Raw genomic sequence first — 15542 nt, 5'->3', positions numbered from 1 at the left:
AAGAAAGAAAGAAAGAAAGAAAGAAAGAAAGAAAGAAAGAAAGAAAGAAAGAAAGAAAGAAAGAAAGAAAGAAAGAAAAAGAAAGAGAAAGGAAAAAAGAAAAGGAAAGGAAAGAAAAGAAAAGAAAAGAAAAGAAAAGCAGCATGTTGTTCACTTAAAAAAGAAACAACAGAAACCAGGTTAACTCTCAGGTTGGTCCAACTAGTGAAAAGGCTTGTTATTGGATAGAGTCAACATGGTCTACTTCCTGGAAGTAACCGATCTCTTACACAAAATGGTACTAGAAATCCCCTATGAAAACTCCCCAAACTAAGAGAATGGTACTTTTAAACCCCTCCTAGTCAGACTCACAGCTGGAAGAGACCTTAGCGATTCCCCCCCTCCATTCAAGGAGGAGGAACCTGACTCCAGAGAGGACAAGCACCTTCCAGAAGGTCACACAGTGAGTTGAAGCTGAGCATCTCCCATTTCCTAGTCTCTTTCCATTACACTAGACTCCATCATCTGTCTCTCAAGTTTGCAAGCCAGCGGCAGAAGGAGACCAGACTGGGAGATATTTTAACAGAAGGATCTGCTTACCAGTTTAATGATGCTATTAACCAATCTTTTATTAACAGACTTCCAGCAGCTCCTAGATACAGCTTGGGGGTTTCACGGCTTATTAGGGGTGCAGGCAATAAAATGCAGCTGTGATGAATGCCAGAGCAAGGCCTGCCACCTAACTCACTACTACAAGGCTTAGAAATGGCTGAAAGGGCAAAGGTGCCTACCCTAAGTCTTGGGTGGGGGGGTGCTACATAGCTTAGGGTTACCTTAAAAAATATAATTGAGACTCTAGAAAGGACTACCTCTTGGTAATGTAGGCACTGGAGTCTCTAGGAAGACTTGTGGCCCCTTAGTGTACATGGTGCTTTCTCCCATGACCTCTTTCTATGTCTACAGATGGCCCAATCTTTCTGATTGCAGTGTCTGGGTTCCACTTTATGTTTCCATGACTTTATGTCTCCTCTCTCTGGCTTTTCCTTCTAAGGGACCTTTCTGGAGCTGTTAGTGTGCTCTCCCCTACAAAGACCTCTCCTCTCAGATGGTTTAGTCTGTCTCCTGAAGAGGAAGGAGGGGAGTTCTCCTCTCCTTTAAAAGGCCAAGCCCTCAGGCCAGCTCTGCTGTGTGGACTCAGTTTGGTGTCAACTCCCTGGTGCTCACAACCTGAAAGAAGGTTGTATCAATGGGACATAAGAAAACAGGTAAAAAAAAACAGAAAAATTTTTCCCTTGACTATGCATGTTTACAATTAGGGTTTTATTTTTCACTTTGTGTGTGTGTGTGTGTGTGTGTGTGTGTGTGTGTGTGTGTGTGTGTGAGAGAGAGAGAGAGAAGGAAGGCAGTATTTAATGGGGGGGCAGTGGAAGAAACAAATAAATGCATGTAAAAATAAATAATTTAATGAATATATATATTTATACATATATAATATATATTATAGAAGGCATTAGCAAGTGCAGAAATGCTGGTAAAAAAATTTAGGCTCAAAGATTTTATTGTGACTAACAGCTTTCATTAAGCAAGGCCATAATCTATTAATTTTGTTGGTTGACAAAATTCAAGCTTTGATTTCTACTGTAATAAATAATCATTATTGTTAAATGAGAGTGAAACATAAACGAGAGAGAGAGAGAGAGAGAGAATGAGAGAACTAGAATTCACATCTTATCCAGAGAATTCATATTTTATAAAAGGAGTCACTTCTCTGGACATGAACCTAAGCATGGTCTGTATTTAGGGAAACACTTCAGAACAAAGCTATGGAACAATGGAATGGACTAGTTTCAAAGGTCATCTGATCAGAGATTTAGAGCAGAGATAGATCTTAAAGCTAATCTAGTTCAAATCCTTTAGTTTACAGATAAGGAAACCGAGGCCTAAAGAACTTAAGTGTCTTGCCCAAGGTCAAATAGGTAGGAAACATCACAGGCAGTATTTGTACTTAGATCTTCTAACTCCAGAATGGGGAGTGAATCCCCTGGTCGAGTCTCATCAGTTTAGGTAACTTTCTAGTTAAGCACTTTTTGGAGGGGGAAGAGGGGTGTTGTAAAGGAGACTGATGGTTTGGGTCCAAGTTGGTCTAGGTAACCTCTGAAGTCGCTCCCAGGTCTTAGATGCTATGATCCATTCATAGCCATCTCTATTGAACGAGCCGCTATTGTCCCTTGCATGTTCCCCTCCAACCCTGGAAAGACCTCATTTGTAGGCCATCAGTTGTCCAGTGGAAAAGGCTGACTGCTCCAAGTGACAATGAGATGCTACATTTCTATTATACAATTTCATATTACATTAGTTACATAACATAATTACATTGTCCACATTGTCATTTCATTGAGGAGAGAATGTTATACTAATGAATATGAACAATATGAGATCTTGAGTCTGAGAATCTAGGCTTCTTTGACTTACTATGTGATCTTGGACAAGCCAGCTGTGGGTAGACCTCTGTGGGCCTCTTGCTTGCTCAACTATAAAGTGAGGGGATTGGGTTAGATGGGTCCTTTCCAGGTCTAAGTGTACAACCCTATGAATTATGGAATAAGATATGACAGTATGAATAGCTACACAGTTCTCTGATGAGGGACTGAATATATATTTATATGACTCAGTTATTCCAATGGCAGCATTGGACTTGGCCAAGAGACCTGAATTCAAGCATGGGTTCGCTTAGTGACAAAAATGGTGCTAGTGTGAAAAGAACCCTGAACTTGGATTCAGAAGACCCATGAGCTCGTTCCAGCTTTGCCACTTATTAGCTTCGTGATTGGATGCTCAAACCCTGCAATATGAGACACAGATGTGAGCTAACTTGTGACACCACCCTGAGGTGGAGTTTCCTCCTCTGAAAAGGAAGAGAGTGAGGCAGACTGGTTAGATCACCCTTTCCTCCAGAAAGCAGGGCGGGGCAGGGAGGTGAGGGCCAGTGCATGAGGGTACAGCTCTGTTTCCTTAATTCTCAGAGCATGACTAACTGAAGGCAGAAGGTTGGACTAGATGACCTCAGGTCCCTTCTGACTTTAACAAGATGATTCCATGTGGTTTTGCGTATACCTGAATGAGGTTTAGGGCCTGAATTTTGAGTGGAAACCTTACAGCACTTTCATCCCCAATCCCAAACTCCCCTTCTCCCAGGAGACTTCTCTAAGCAGGGTATGGCTCTAAATGGGACTTCTGCCTCCTTAAAGGGAGAGAAAAATGAGGCACCTTAACAATCTTCCCCTGTATGCTGTGCCCACCATTTCCCAGCAGGCCGAAGGGCTGTACAGCTTTCTTTTTTTCCTGATCTAATGAATCCTAGGAGACCAGCAAGGAATAGGACAGATATTAATATCTTCATTTTATAAAAAAAGGGACATCATGGCACAAAGACTGGAATAATTTCTTAAGCAAAGCATGCTGAGCTGAGAGGCAAAGGCAAGAGCTGAATGGAGGCCTCCTGTGGTACAGGAGGAAAGGTACTGGCTCCAGAGTCACAGAACCTGGGTTCAAATCCCACCTCTGACACTTACTAACACTGAGACCATGGGAAAGTTACTTAACCTCTCTGGGCCCCAAGGACCTCAACTATAAAATGAGAGGCTTAGCCTAGATTGCCTCTAAGTGTTCCTTCCAGCTCAACACCCATAATCCTGTGATCCCATGAGTCCCTAGCCAAAGAGATTAGGCAATGTGGTCCTGTGTATAGAGAGAATCCCTTGGGCAGTGCTGAAGAGGGCTACCTCAGGAAAATATCTAGCATTTTCCCAGTGGCCCATGGGAAAGTAACGTAATATACATCCACCAAGGGAAGGAACAATGTCAGTCTTAGTTCCCAGTAGCCTTACCTAGTGGGGCTGAATTGGGCATCTTCTCAGCCTCAACTGTGGGATTTTCCAAATCAGTGAGCTCTCCTTGAGCTCTCTATGGTCTCAGAGTATTAAAAAAAAATGCCACTAGCTTTTCTTGAACACTCAAATGCTCCAAAGAGCCACATTTACCAAAAACAATGAGAATATTTACTTGCGTGAAAGGATGCTGACACCTGCCTGTATCATTCATTGAGGCTCAACCACATAGAAGAACAAATATTGATCAGCTAATGCTCCTGGCTTACCCAATAAAAAGAAGATGGGTGATCAATATACCTTTGTATAATAGGTGAACTCATTTAAAGTGGGCTCCATTGAATGAATGACTTTAAATGAGATTTGTTTTCAGTGGCCACCTGTACTTTATGAGGCACTTAAATGCTCTTTAGTGATCACAATCTCTATGAAGTACTTACTCTGTTCTCTCTCCAAACTTTCCCTTTACCCTTGACCCCAAGCAGAGAACTCACCCATTAGATTCTGCCTCTCTTCCTTCTTTTTTGCCTTCTGTTTGGCTTCCAACTGGATGACGGAAAGTGGGGGAGCCACAATGGGGCTAGGCATGGCACTGGCCGCAAAACGGGCCAGCAACCCCAGACCACTCTCATCTAAGGATGGGGATGAAAGCCTGTTGGGGCCATTCAACTCATAGCTGTCCATTTCTTCCTCCTCTTCTTCATCGTCCTCATCTTCTTCTTCCTCCTCTCCAGAACTATAATCTAACATGCAGAGAACAGGAAGTTCGTTATACATCTGGGAAGACCACGTAGCTGCAAAAGTCTCTGTATCCCCAGAAAATGCCCCTCTCCCCTCACCCAGTTGGGTGGTAAAGTTTCTTTCCCCCATTTTCCCATTTTCCCACACACACCACCAGTGTTGAGCTCTGGATTCTGCTCTGTGTTGAAGGTTCTCACCTATCTACAGACTCAAAACCATTCAAACCAGGCAGCCAAGCAGCTCTAGAACCCAAAATACCTTATCCCTCAAGAACTGGAAGGATTAACACTAACCAGTTCCTTGGGATGAGCCCAACCGGGGGAGGGGGACAACAGATGTTTACCCCCTTTTCATCAAAGAAAGAAAAATAGTTTTTAAGGTCAAAATGGACAGATACCCAGCATTTTCTACCATTTCTTCCTGGATTTGTTAACCAATCAGGGACCCTGTGGTCAGGCCCCAGTAACTTTAAAATTAGAATATCAGTTTTTGTAAGGGGAATACCAATCAGTATGTGCTGTGGGAGAGGAAGGGAAAGTGACAGTGACACACACAGAGGACAGAGGAACATATCCATCCACACGCATCTTGCACAGACATGCTTCAACACACTCACACACAAAGGCCCAAAGGGAAGAGAGACGAAGCAAAGAAGAACCAAGTATGGAGGGAAAGGAAACACAGGAAAAAAAGCAAGATTTGAAAGAGACTGGAGGTTTAGAAGGGAAAAGAAAGGAACCAGGCTCATGGGCTTCCTTTGCCTCTAAGGATCAGTCTGGGGGTATTCTCAGGGGACAGGGATCGAATTTTTTAAGTGATAACATCAAAAAACCAAATCTGACAACACAGCCTATCTGGATTAGGGTGGGCTCTAGCAAAGGGACAATGGGAAGGGGTTTACCTTTTTATTTGGGGGAAGAGAGTGACCATAAAGCACTTAACACCAGCAGCAACAGAGATCAGGCCCATCCTCTAGGAGTGCCTTGAAGTAGGCCTAGGGTTCTGTTTTGACTTGCTGGCATCCTTTGTCCCAACACCAGGTGGGGAGAGCAAAGCAAAGAAATTCCAATCTTGAATCACAGGAAAAGGATACGAAAGGCCAGTCAAGGGAAGAATCAATGACCAAGCCAAATATGGAATGACTATTTCATATATGAATCATAGAAAGCTGGTCTTCCCTTGTAATCTACGCCATCTCACTAAGAGCAAAACAAAACAAGAAAATCAGAAAGAACCTCTAAGTCATGGAAATGGTTATTCTATAGAGGGGACTAGAAACTACCTCTAGCAGCTCTAAGTCTTTTGCCTTCAAGAGACTTCAAGTCCCTCAGGTCAGAAGGTCCCTAGACTTGAGCTACTATGAGCTTCTAGCCAAATGAGACATGGCTTTGTAGTTCACCCCCCAATGGCAACCATGACCAAGGTGACATCCAGCAAAAAGAAGTTTTGAGGCTCACAGTCCACCTAAGTACATATTTGCTTATGGGAGTGTCCAGTCACTTAAGAAAGTGACTTCAGAACAAGGGGTAGGAGGTTTTTTCCCCATCCCCCAAACCTCTGTCTTTCCTGGAATGATTTTTAGTGGTCTGGGGCTAATTGAGAAGAAAAGGAAGAGCAAACTAGGCCTAAGCTCTCGATACTCGAAAATCCAAGCTGAGCCACTGAGAAGGATCTGATCAGAGGAGACTGGTGCTGCCCTTCAGACTCCATGGAGTTCCCCAGCAGCTCTTTACAGTTAGGCTATCTATCTGGGCTTTCAATGACTCAGCCTGCTCCTGCCCAATTCTCACAAGGAACAAAGTTTTCCATTAAGTTTGCTCTGGCTTATGTAGGTTAGGACAAGAAGCTAGAGAAGTGGGTGGGTCAAGATTTTTAAAAAAAAAAAAAAAAAAAGGAAGGAAAGAGATAATACTGCCCAGCACTTCAAGAATCCCATCTGGGCAAAACAGCCATTTTCTACCTATGAGTCATGCATTCCATAAAATTTGTGGTGCAAATATTTCTAATGCAACAAGACATAAAAACACTTTTAAAACCTGACATGGCTAGCCAGTATTCATTCTATTTATTAGAAGAAAAAAAAGATGGTACAAAGGAGGAGTCATATCATATAAAACTTAATAGGTGTACCTTAAATTTTAAGAAATAAAACACCCATGTAGAAAGATGAGGCCTCCATCCTAACCACAAGAGAGTTGTTTTTCAAGTAAAACGGCTATAAAACCCTCTGGCCTCTCACCCAAATAGCAAGCAGCTCTTTACCCTTTCCCTTTCCCCAGATATCCTCTCCTTTGTTAATTCAGAGCCTAATCACATCCTTAAGGGGGCAAGCCCCAAAGGCACTGAGGGTCCTTTTGACTTTAGTATATTCACGTACAGATGCATCACTGCACACTTCAATTACTCGGAAGCTTGAAAAGCAGAGTACATTCTGAGAAGGAATAACAATAAGGTAGGGCAATGGATGGGGAAGCCGGGTGTGTCTTGCTCATATGCACGGTGTGGAAACACTTAAGCTGGTACCAGACACACAAGCGCAGCCCCAGTGGCCTGTGGCAAGGAAACATGTGGTTTGGACATCTAACAGATGCACAAAGAAAGCATGGGAAGGAGATGAAAGGCAAATGTCACTTTTAATGATAAATCTCTGGAACCAGGAGCAGTGAGTACACTGTACTTTGGGAAGGCAAAAGGGGGAAAAGCCCCAAGACTTTCTGCAACTGCCAGAATCCATTTGTTTGTTTTCAGTGCTAATGACAGCCAAAAATGGCTAACAAGAGCAGGAAGTTCATCTTGTCTGACCAATTTGGCACTAAAACCCAGACTGAGGTTTAACTTCTGTTATTAGGCAATCTCTCAAAAAGGAGGCGAGCCGGTTAGGTGAGTGATAAGTCAAAGGGGAACAGGAGGGAACAGAGAGAGGGAAAGGAGAAAAGCAATGGACAGATCCGTTAACAGAAAACAGGGGAAAGTGAGTTTCCAGAAAGAAATGGATAGTTAGATGACCAGGAAAGAGACAGAAGCAGGAAGAGGAGGGGAAGGGAGAGAGAGGACTGAACAACACACACTTGAGATCCATTTCACATATTAAAATAACATGGTTCTGTCAGAGCACCAAGCAAGGCCTACAGCATGCAAAGCAGGCTAAGTGTAGGCAGACTTTCCACAGCATCTGGGTCCCCCCACATCTGGCTTTGACTGGGCTTTCCAATTCTAGGTTGTTGGGTTGTTTGTTTGTTTGTTTTGGGGGCGAGAGGTTTGATTATTTTTGATTTGCTTGTTGGTTCTGTTTGGGTACTTTTATGTCTTCCCCTCCAAAGATGATACTTTAGGGTATCAAAAGCAGAGAATCAGAGAAAGCAGACTTTGGTTTGGATAACTGCTTTCCCCTATGTTATGCTACTGACTCCAGAAAGATTTTCCATCCAAAATAAGTCCCAAGAATGGGCTTGACAGCTAAGGTTTGGCATGTCAAGGGAGCTAGCTGGCTGGTAATGGAACTATCCACATCTTCTCCCCACCTCCCAACCCCCAAGCCACTCTTCTTTCCCTATTCAACAGTCACCTGGAGAAATTTAGCTTTGTTGTATGGAAAAGCAACATCAAAATGTTACCCATAGATCAAACACCTCCTCCAATCAGAGGATAGAGAAAAGCAGCACAGACTCAGTTGGCACTTTGCAAAGAAGTCTATAAATGGTATTTTTGAGTTTCAGCCTTCCTGCCCCCCCCATTAAGTATTATTCGAAAATGTTTCTCCTTTTGCCTCATTCAAGTCACTCCCTTACCTATCATCACTGCTATCAAACAATCAGGGTATTCAAATTTATCCATCAAACTTTGAATTACCAGGCCCCAAGCTCTCATCCCAACTTGGGTCTTTGTGGTCCCTCACCAACTCCTTAAAAACAAGAGCAGATCTGTAAGGAAGATGTAAAGCATCCTACAAAGGGCATTCCCAAGTCTACTGGGAGTATTGAGGAAGGCCCAGAATTTGGGAGGAAAAGTTTCTTCCTCTGGGGATCTTTGGAAATTAGAAAATTTTTTCTGGAGTCCTTAGCATGAGAACCAACTAAGCAGAGTTTACAAATAGCAAGAAACATTCCTATAGAAAAACCCAAAGGGAGGGATGCTGTATTTTTTGTTTTCTTTTCTTTTAAACCCAATAAGTTGAAAAAAAAAAAGGAAAATAAAGAAAAAGATACTTAAGTTTTATCAAATGGGGGCAAACACCAAAAAAGCCGGAGGTTTTATAGACGACAGAAAGAAAAGGTATTTTGCCTACCTACATAATAATGTGCAAGGTTCAGGTTCATGGTTAGGGACCCCTCGCTGAGCAGGGTCTGCCCTACTCCCAGCCTTCCCTTTGCTTCTTTAGTGCAGCGTGAGAGCAAATGCAAGAGACCGATACAGACATTCAAAGCATCATGGATAGGGGTCAAGGGTGAAGGGATGGTCAAGCAGCTGCAAGGAGAAAGCGAGCACGCTAGAAAAGCTTAAGTTATTAATTGTTTTAGTATCAGGGAAAGTCATTAGAAACCCTATTACCCAAATATCCCTTAAAAGAAACTTTGGGGGAAAAAAAAAGGTTCATTTGCAGGGAAATAAATAAATAAATAAACATTCATAAAAAGAGTAATCCACCCCCCCTCCCCCACAACCCACCAAGGATTCCCAGTGCCTTTCCCCACTTAGAAACCCCACTGGAAGACCAGATACATTTTCCCATTAATACTGTACCCAATCCCCCACCCTGCCCAATTCTAATGGGAATAGATAGCAGGCACATTTTAAAAAAATACACTCTTGGCCAGTTGGCTTTCTCCTAATGAATCAGGAGAAATTTCATACTTGTATATGAAGTCCAAGTTGGGGAAAAATTTAAAAAGTTGGAAGCATTGGCTTCACTCAAAAAAAGGGGGGGGGAGTGGGGGTCCTAGAGGACAAGGGACAAACACCCAAGGCTGCAGGGATACATGGGGATGCAGAATTGAATGGAAAACAAACCAGATTCTTCCATGGAAACACTAGAGCATGGGCCCTTTAAATTAAGGCCTACTAGCATGTATGTGTATGTGTGTGGGTGTATATGGGTGTGTGTGAGTGTGTGTGTGAGTGTGTGTGTGTAGGCTGGTGGGAGAAAGCTGTCCAGTCACAGAGCTAGGAAGGGCTGGTTCTCTTCTTGGTCACACAGATTTCTCTCTTTCTCTGATAACAGCATTTGGATCAGAAGGCCACTTCAATTCAACCAGAATGGAACATTTTGCTATAGATTAATGGTCATCAAAAATGGAGAGCTGCCAATTTGGAAAGGAGAGGAAGTAGGAAGCTCGGCCCAGAAAGGGGTAGGAAAGGATGAAGCACAAACACCATTGCCTAAGAATTTTCAAATTGTTTCCCCCCATCTAAATTTGGCTGGTCAACCTCCCTTTGAATGCTTATGGCTAAGCTACACTGTAATAGTTTCATTTGTCATGGAGGTGGGAGGCACTTCATTTCCAAATTCCACAGAACCATTGTGATGACCCATCTCTGTTATTCTCTCTTAATGAGTGAGCCCTTAAAAAGTAACTTCCTTCTATCTCTTAGGAAGGTCTTCAGAGATCTTTCCTTCCTAGTCATAGTAGGGAATTAATACTGAGATGGACCTCAGGCACCAAAGATCCTGGCCAAGGAAGTCAGTGGAATGTAGAGTTTCCCAAAGATTCTCATTTATTTTCAATTTTTTGAATATTTCTGATTGAAATGAATGGAGAATCTGAGAAACTTACAACCCAGACTTTCCCCAAAAATGTGTGTTTAGAAAATTGTATAGAAGTTTTTAGAGTTGGGAGGGACCTTAGCAATCACCTGGACCAGCCCCTGCACTGTATACAGGAAAATGAGGTCCAGAGAATACAAATAATTTGTCCAGGGGTCATATAGCAAGTGAGTGACAGGGTCAAGATTAGGACTCAAGTCTCATTATCCAGTGACCTTGTCACCACACCATGAGGCCTGCCCAACAAAATGCTACCATTGCTATTACCTTTTTAGAAAGTATACAACAAAATGTTTAAAATGACAAAATTTTATACCCCCATTCTGGCTTTGGCACCCTTCAAAGTGGAAATGTTTTTGAACTAGTGTTTCCAAATATTCTTTAACCACTGTTGAATGATAACAGAGATTAAGAAAATAAATTTTAAAAATAAAATAAGCAGTTTAAAAAAAAAGAGCAGGGATGATGATGGTGATAATAGAACAATTAATTTTAACCCTGAAAAATGAAATGAATGCCAATTGCTACCAGGGATATTTGAATAATAGAGAGAGCGTCAGACTGCATTAATACAATTTCTACTTGTTTTGGAGTTGTGAGGAGGTTGGGGGGAGGGTAGAACAAATGAAGGGAAGCGTCAACCTAATCACCTAATAAGAGACACAGCAAGAGAGACGAGGCACACTGGTTTAGTTAAAAATGAACTCGATATGTTTAATAAAGCTTGGTATACCAAATCGCAGTACAAACATCAAGTCACACGCCCACACAACAGTATTCCATTTACAAAAAGTTCCTCTGGAAGCCTCTATAAGGCCCATGCCAAAAACAAAACAGAACCAAAAACCATGGTGACAGTGGTCAGGAAGGAAGTCAAGGAACTGGAAGGGGAGGAGGGGGGAGGGAATGGAGAAAGGTGAAGACTAAAAACCAGTCCGTATAAAAGCTCTAAAAGAGCCAGCCAATAATATTATCACAATGATACAAATACAAAATAAAATAAAATAAAAAATCATACTGTTAAAGCAGCCTACGCTGCCAAGAACAAAGATGGCTGCCCTTCCTTCAGCCATCCAAGATGGCCAACCTTGGTAATGCCATCTCTCTCTCTCTCTCAATCTCTCTCTCTCTCTCAGTCTCTCTCTCTCTCTCTCTCTCTCTCTCCCCCCCCTCCCCCCCTCCCTCTCTCTCTTTCTCTATAAAACATGGAAGGTATTTTTGTGTTTTTAGCTAGTAACCTTGATCAAATGAGTCCTCCGAAGAGTCACTGAAGGAAGATCTAGCCTCAGCTTCTCGGAGGAGCAAACCAAATGATTGCTTTCTGCTTGTGGCCTGCTTAGCTTTGAGAGTTCTGGTGGCAGACACGCCCCTCTTGGGTGGTTTGAGACCGCCAGCCGACTTGCTGCTCTTTTTGGCCACTACGCTGTAGAGACTGGAGGGTCTCGTTTTGGAGCTGGATGGAGACTGGGAAGGCCACTCATCCCTCAGGGATTCATCATCTTCCTCTGAGTCCGTATCTGCAGTCAAAGTAGTTTTTAATAGAGATTAAGTCAAATAATTTCTGGGGTTTCATTTCCTTTCATTATTTATTTACTTATGTCTGGGTGGGTATGTGAAAATGACAGTGCTCTTGAAAGGAGAGGCTGGAAGTCTTGCTGGGACTAGAGAGGTACCATGTTAAATTTCTCCCTCACTAGCTAGTTTGGCCAGCTTATTATATAAACTGATGTCTGCCTTAGTCCTGGGCTCCTCGGACTAGACTCCCACTTGACTTGACCTGCAAACTGCTGCCACCATGTGACTCATCTGAGTGAAGCTTGGACCTGGGCCATTTTCTAGGCTGTGATCGCCAACAATAACCAAAACCATCCAACCGAGTTTCCTAATTTTTTTCTTCCTCTATGGAGAATGAAGAGAAAGAAACATTTCAGCAACTGAAAGCTTGCTGACCTGAAAAACTGGGCCATTCCAGGGAAACCTGTTATTTCCAATCCCTCCTGTGAAATATTATCCAATGCAGAAATTCCTTTCTGGTAAAGGAGAAAGTTTTGCTCAGCTCTGTTCCAACTGCAAAAGTCTCTGACTTGTGGATAACACTCAAAAGTTTTGTTGAGCCACAATTCAGTTAAAGAATGCTAAGGTGGGGCAGCTAGGTGGAGCAATGGATAGAGTCAGGAGGACCTGAGTTCAAATCCAGCCTCAGACATTTGACACTTAATGGCTGTGTGACCCTCACCAAAAAAGCAAAAATAAAGAAAGAAAGAATGCTAAGGAACAAAGGCCTACCCAGACAGCTACAGTCTCCCAGAGAACGTGAGAGTCTTGACAACAAAATGAAAAGCTCCCTTAATGCCTTATTCCTCCTCCTCACAATACCTCAGGCCTACTCTCTACTTCCAAAAGAAAAGCCCCCCAAGAGACAAACACAAAACTCTTAGGCTGTCCCACAGGGAGGGAGGAGGATCCTGCAGCAATATCTCTGTCCAGGGTCTGAGCTCTTGCCTTGAGGCACACAGGCTGATGCTGCTTTTTGTCCCTGACCCCAAAGGCTCACGAGTTTAGGGTTTCCTTCCTCAGTAATTCAACAATTCCACATTCCTGAAGATGACTAACTTTGAGGTCTTGTCCCCAGCCTCAGACTCCATGTCATTTGTTCCTACGTGATAACAGAATTCTAAGACTAAAAAAGAACTTCAGGGTCATCTCAGCTAACCCTCTTATCTCTGATAAGTACTATATCTTTGCCAAGTAAGATAAGATCATTTTCCCCCTCCCCCATTTGTACTCATATTTGCCTACCGTTGCAAAAATATTCCCTAATCAGTGAGATCCCTCAGGAGTTTATTCTGCTGTTCCGGCTCAAAGAAAAAAGTCTTTTGCAAATCTAACCCAAATCTCCCTTACTAAAAAATTTAAACCCATTTTCTCTAGCTCTGAAAATAGAGAATAGATGGTCAGCATTTTAAAACCACCTTGCAATCTTCCCTTCTTCAGACTAAATAATAGCAATTCCCTTAACTTATCTCGTAGACACCATTTTTCTTCCCTGTACTCATTTTTTTTTTTTGGTTAAGCTTCAGTGGACCCTTTTTAAATTCTCTTATATATGCGGCCCACCCACCTGCCCAGCCTAAGAAAAAAACAACAACAATTAAAAGAAATCCAGTAACTCTCCTATCAGAGGAAGGGCTAACAGAGCAGAGCATCTCATCAAGACTGTTTGGGGCAGCCCTTTTTTGGCATTCCAGCATCAAATCAGCTGAGAACAGCTAATGCATACACCACATCTTTGAGAACTAGGTGCAGTCATGACTGCAGCACCCATTCCCCCAGCTTGTCTCTTTCTGCTGACACAAAAACGTGTTCTTTCATGTTAGGGTTTGTTCTGATCAGATTGGATTCCTAATCCAAAGTGGGGTCAGTCAATAGCACAGAAAATCAGAAGAGAGTTATCATACATCCACCAAGTCCTGCTAACGAGACAATGGGGGACATGGAGGAATAAAATGCTCAATACCAACCAGGCACAATGATAGAAACTGAACAACTTTCAACTGATTACTACAAGCAGGTTCTACCTGTGTATTAGTGCAAATACCTCCTCCTCTACAGGCAAGGGGTAGGACTCCTAGTACATCCAGGCAACAATTGAATAATCAATACTATATGATGAATATGATGATTTTTCCCTAAAGCATTTTATTAAATGAGTGACTGGTCTAAGAGTCTCTCATTAACCATGGGATGTGCCCAAGCATACACAAGCCTTATGAGATCTGTTCAGGTCACACTCTGGAGAGATACAGAGATAGAGACCTGCTAGGTCACTGGAAATGCAGATGAAAGAAATGATTGAATGGTTAAGAAAAATGTGTATTTTTTTCTTCATCCAGACAGCCAAAAGTCCAACCACAACACACACAACTGCCCCTAATTTTTCTGAAACTGCTAAACAAGAAACTACTTCCAAAATCCAGCTGTGGAAGCCAACGTGACACTAGGGAACAGATAACCAAGCAAGCAATTTGCAGAAAAAAAAATAAAATCAATGGATGCAGGTAAGAAGGGGCCAACAAGTCCTACCCCAGCCTCTCACCTTTAGGGCTAGAAGAAATTAGAGTCTGGATGCAGACCTTAGCTCTCTCTTCCACAGCTGCTTAGTCAATACTATGGACTACAGACAACAAGAAGCATCGTCCATTCAGGTGGGCTACCATTATTTACTCAGAGTCCATTTGCTGTATTTCGTGGACGTCGGAGACACTCAAACATCACCGTGGGAATCAAAAAGTCTTGAAACAAGAGACATGGCCGGGGTCCCTTAAGCTCCATCTTACACATGGTAGGGGGCAAGGAAACATAAATGCAGATGTGCCTCAAACACTGCTATTGTGTTCCAGCAAAGTGTGTCACATCAACTCACATTTTAAATGCACCAGGGGAGCTTGTGATTTAAAGGAACCATACAGCGTATTTCTTGAGTATTGCTTGAGAAAGCTAAGCATCCCTCTGTAGTAATTATGCCTGTCCCCACCAAATTTATGGGATTTGTAAGTGTGGATTTATGTGTGTTTGTTTTTCCTGAAGTGGGACCGAACTATACCTATAAGGAGTGGTCATTGCTTCCCCTGGATTTTTTTCTCCCCTCCCAATCTCCTTCCGAACAACACTGGCCTCCAAATAGGGCTGCCTCCACACCAGGCAGGAACACTGCACCTCTTCGACGATAATTCCAAGCTCTATCCCAGTAGCCCTGAATTCTACAAAGTACTCTAGCCATGGGGAAGAACATTCTATGTACGACCAGCTTAGCATGGAGATCACTCATAAAACAAACCCTACCTTTCCATCAATCAGAATTCTCCAGATACCAACAAAAGCTAACCACCCAGAAAGAGAAAGATCACATAGTACATGAATGTCGGCTATTTCATAAAAGCATAAGTGAACCACAAAGGTCTGACTCTTAGTACACGGCAAAGAACACTCTGACCCAGCAACCAAACATATCGTCCAAAGGAGAGGTGGCCGGGTGGACGTGACAAAGGAATGGGACCCATGTCTGCTCTGCTGGGACATGGTAAGGCACAATTTTAATATCTTCTTCCAAAAACACATGGGGGGAAGGAGAGAGAGAGAGAGAGAGAGAGAGAGAGAGAGAGAGAGAGAGAGAG

General features: G+C 42.7%; 1 protein-coding gene across 6 annotated transcripts in view; it reads right to left on the bottom strand.

Annotated features, from left to right (window-relative positions):
* TNRC18 (trinucleotide repeat containing 18) overlaps positions 1-15542 on the bottom strand; it is a 158405-nt gene that overhangs the window by 29869 nt on the left and 112994 nt on the right. For all 6 annotated transcript variants that reach the window (XM_027874763.1, XM_027874764.1, XM_027874766.1 and 3 more), the window contains 2 exons: positions 11607-11885; positions 4361-4609 (listed from right to left, as the gene is read on the bottom strand). In XM_027874763.1, the coding sequence (XP_027730564.1) occupies positions 4361-4609; positions 11607-11885 (528 nt within the window). The remainder of the gene's footprint in view (positions 1-4360; positions 4610-11606; positions 11886-15542) is intronic.

This window comes from Vombatus ursinus, unplaced genomic scaffold, assembly GCF_900497805.2.
Source record: "Vombatus ursinus unplaced genomic scaffold, bare-nosed wombat genome assembly UNPS02014807.1, whole genome shotgun sequence".
NCBI lineage: Eukaryota > Metazoa > Chordata > Mammalia > Diprotodontia > Vombatidae > Vombatus > Vombatus ursinus.
This window is presented reverse-complemented; position numbering and strand designations above follow the sequence as displayed.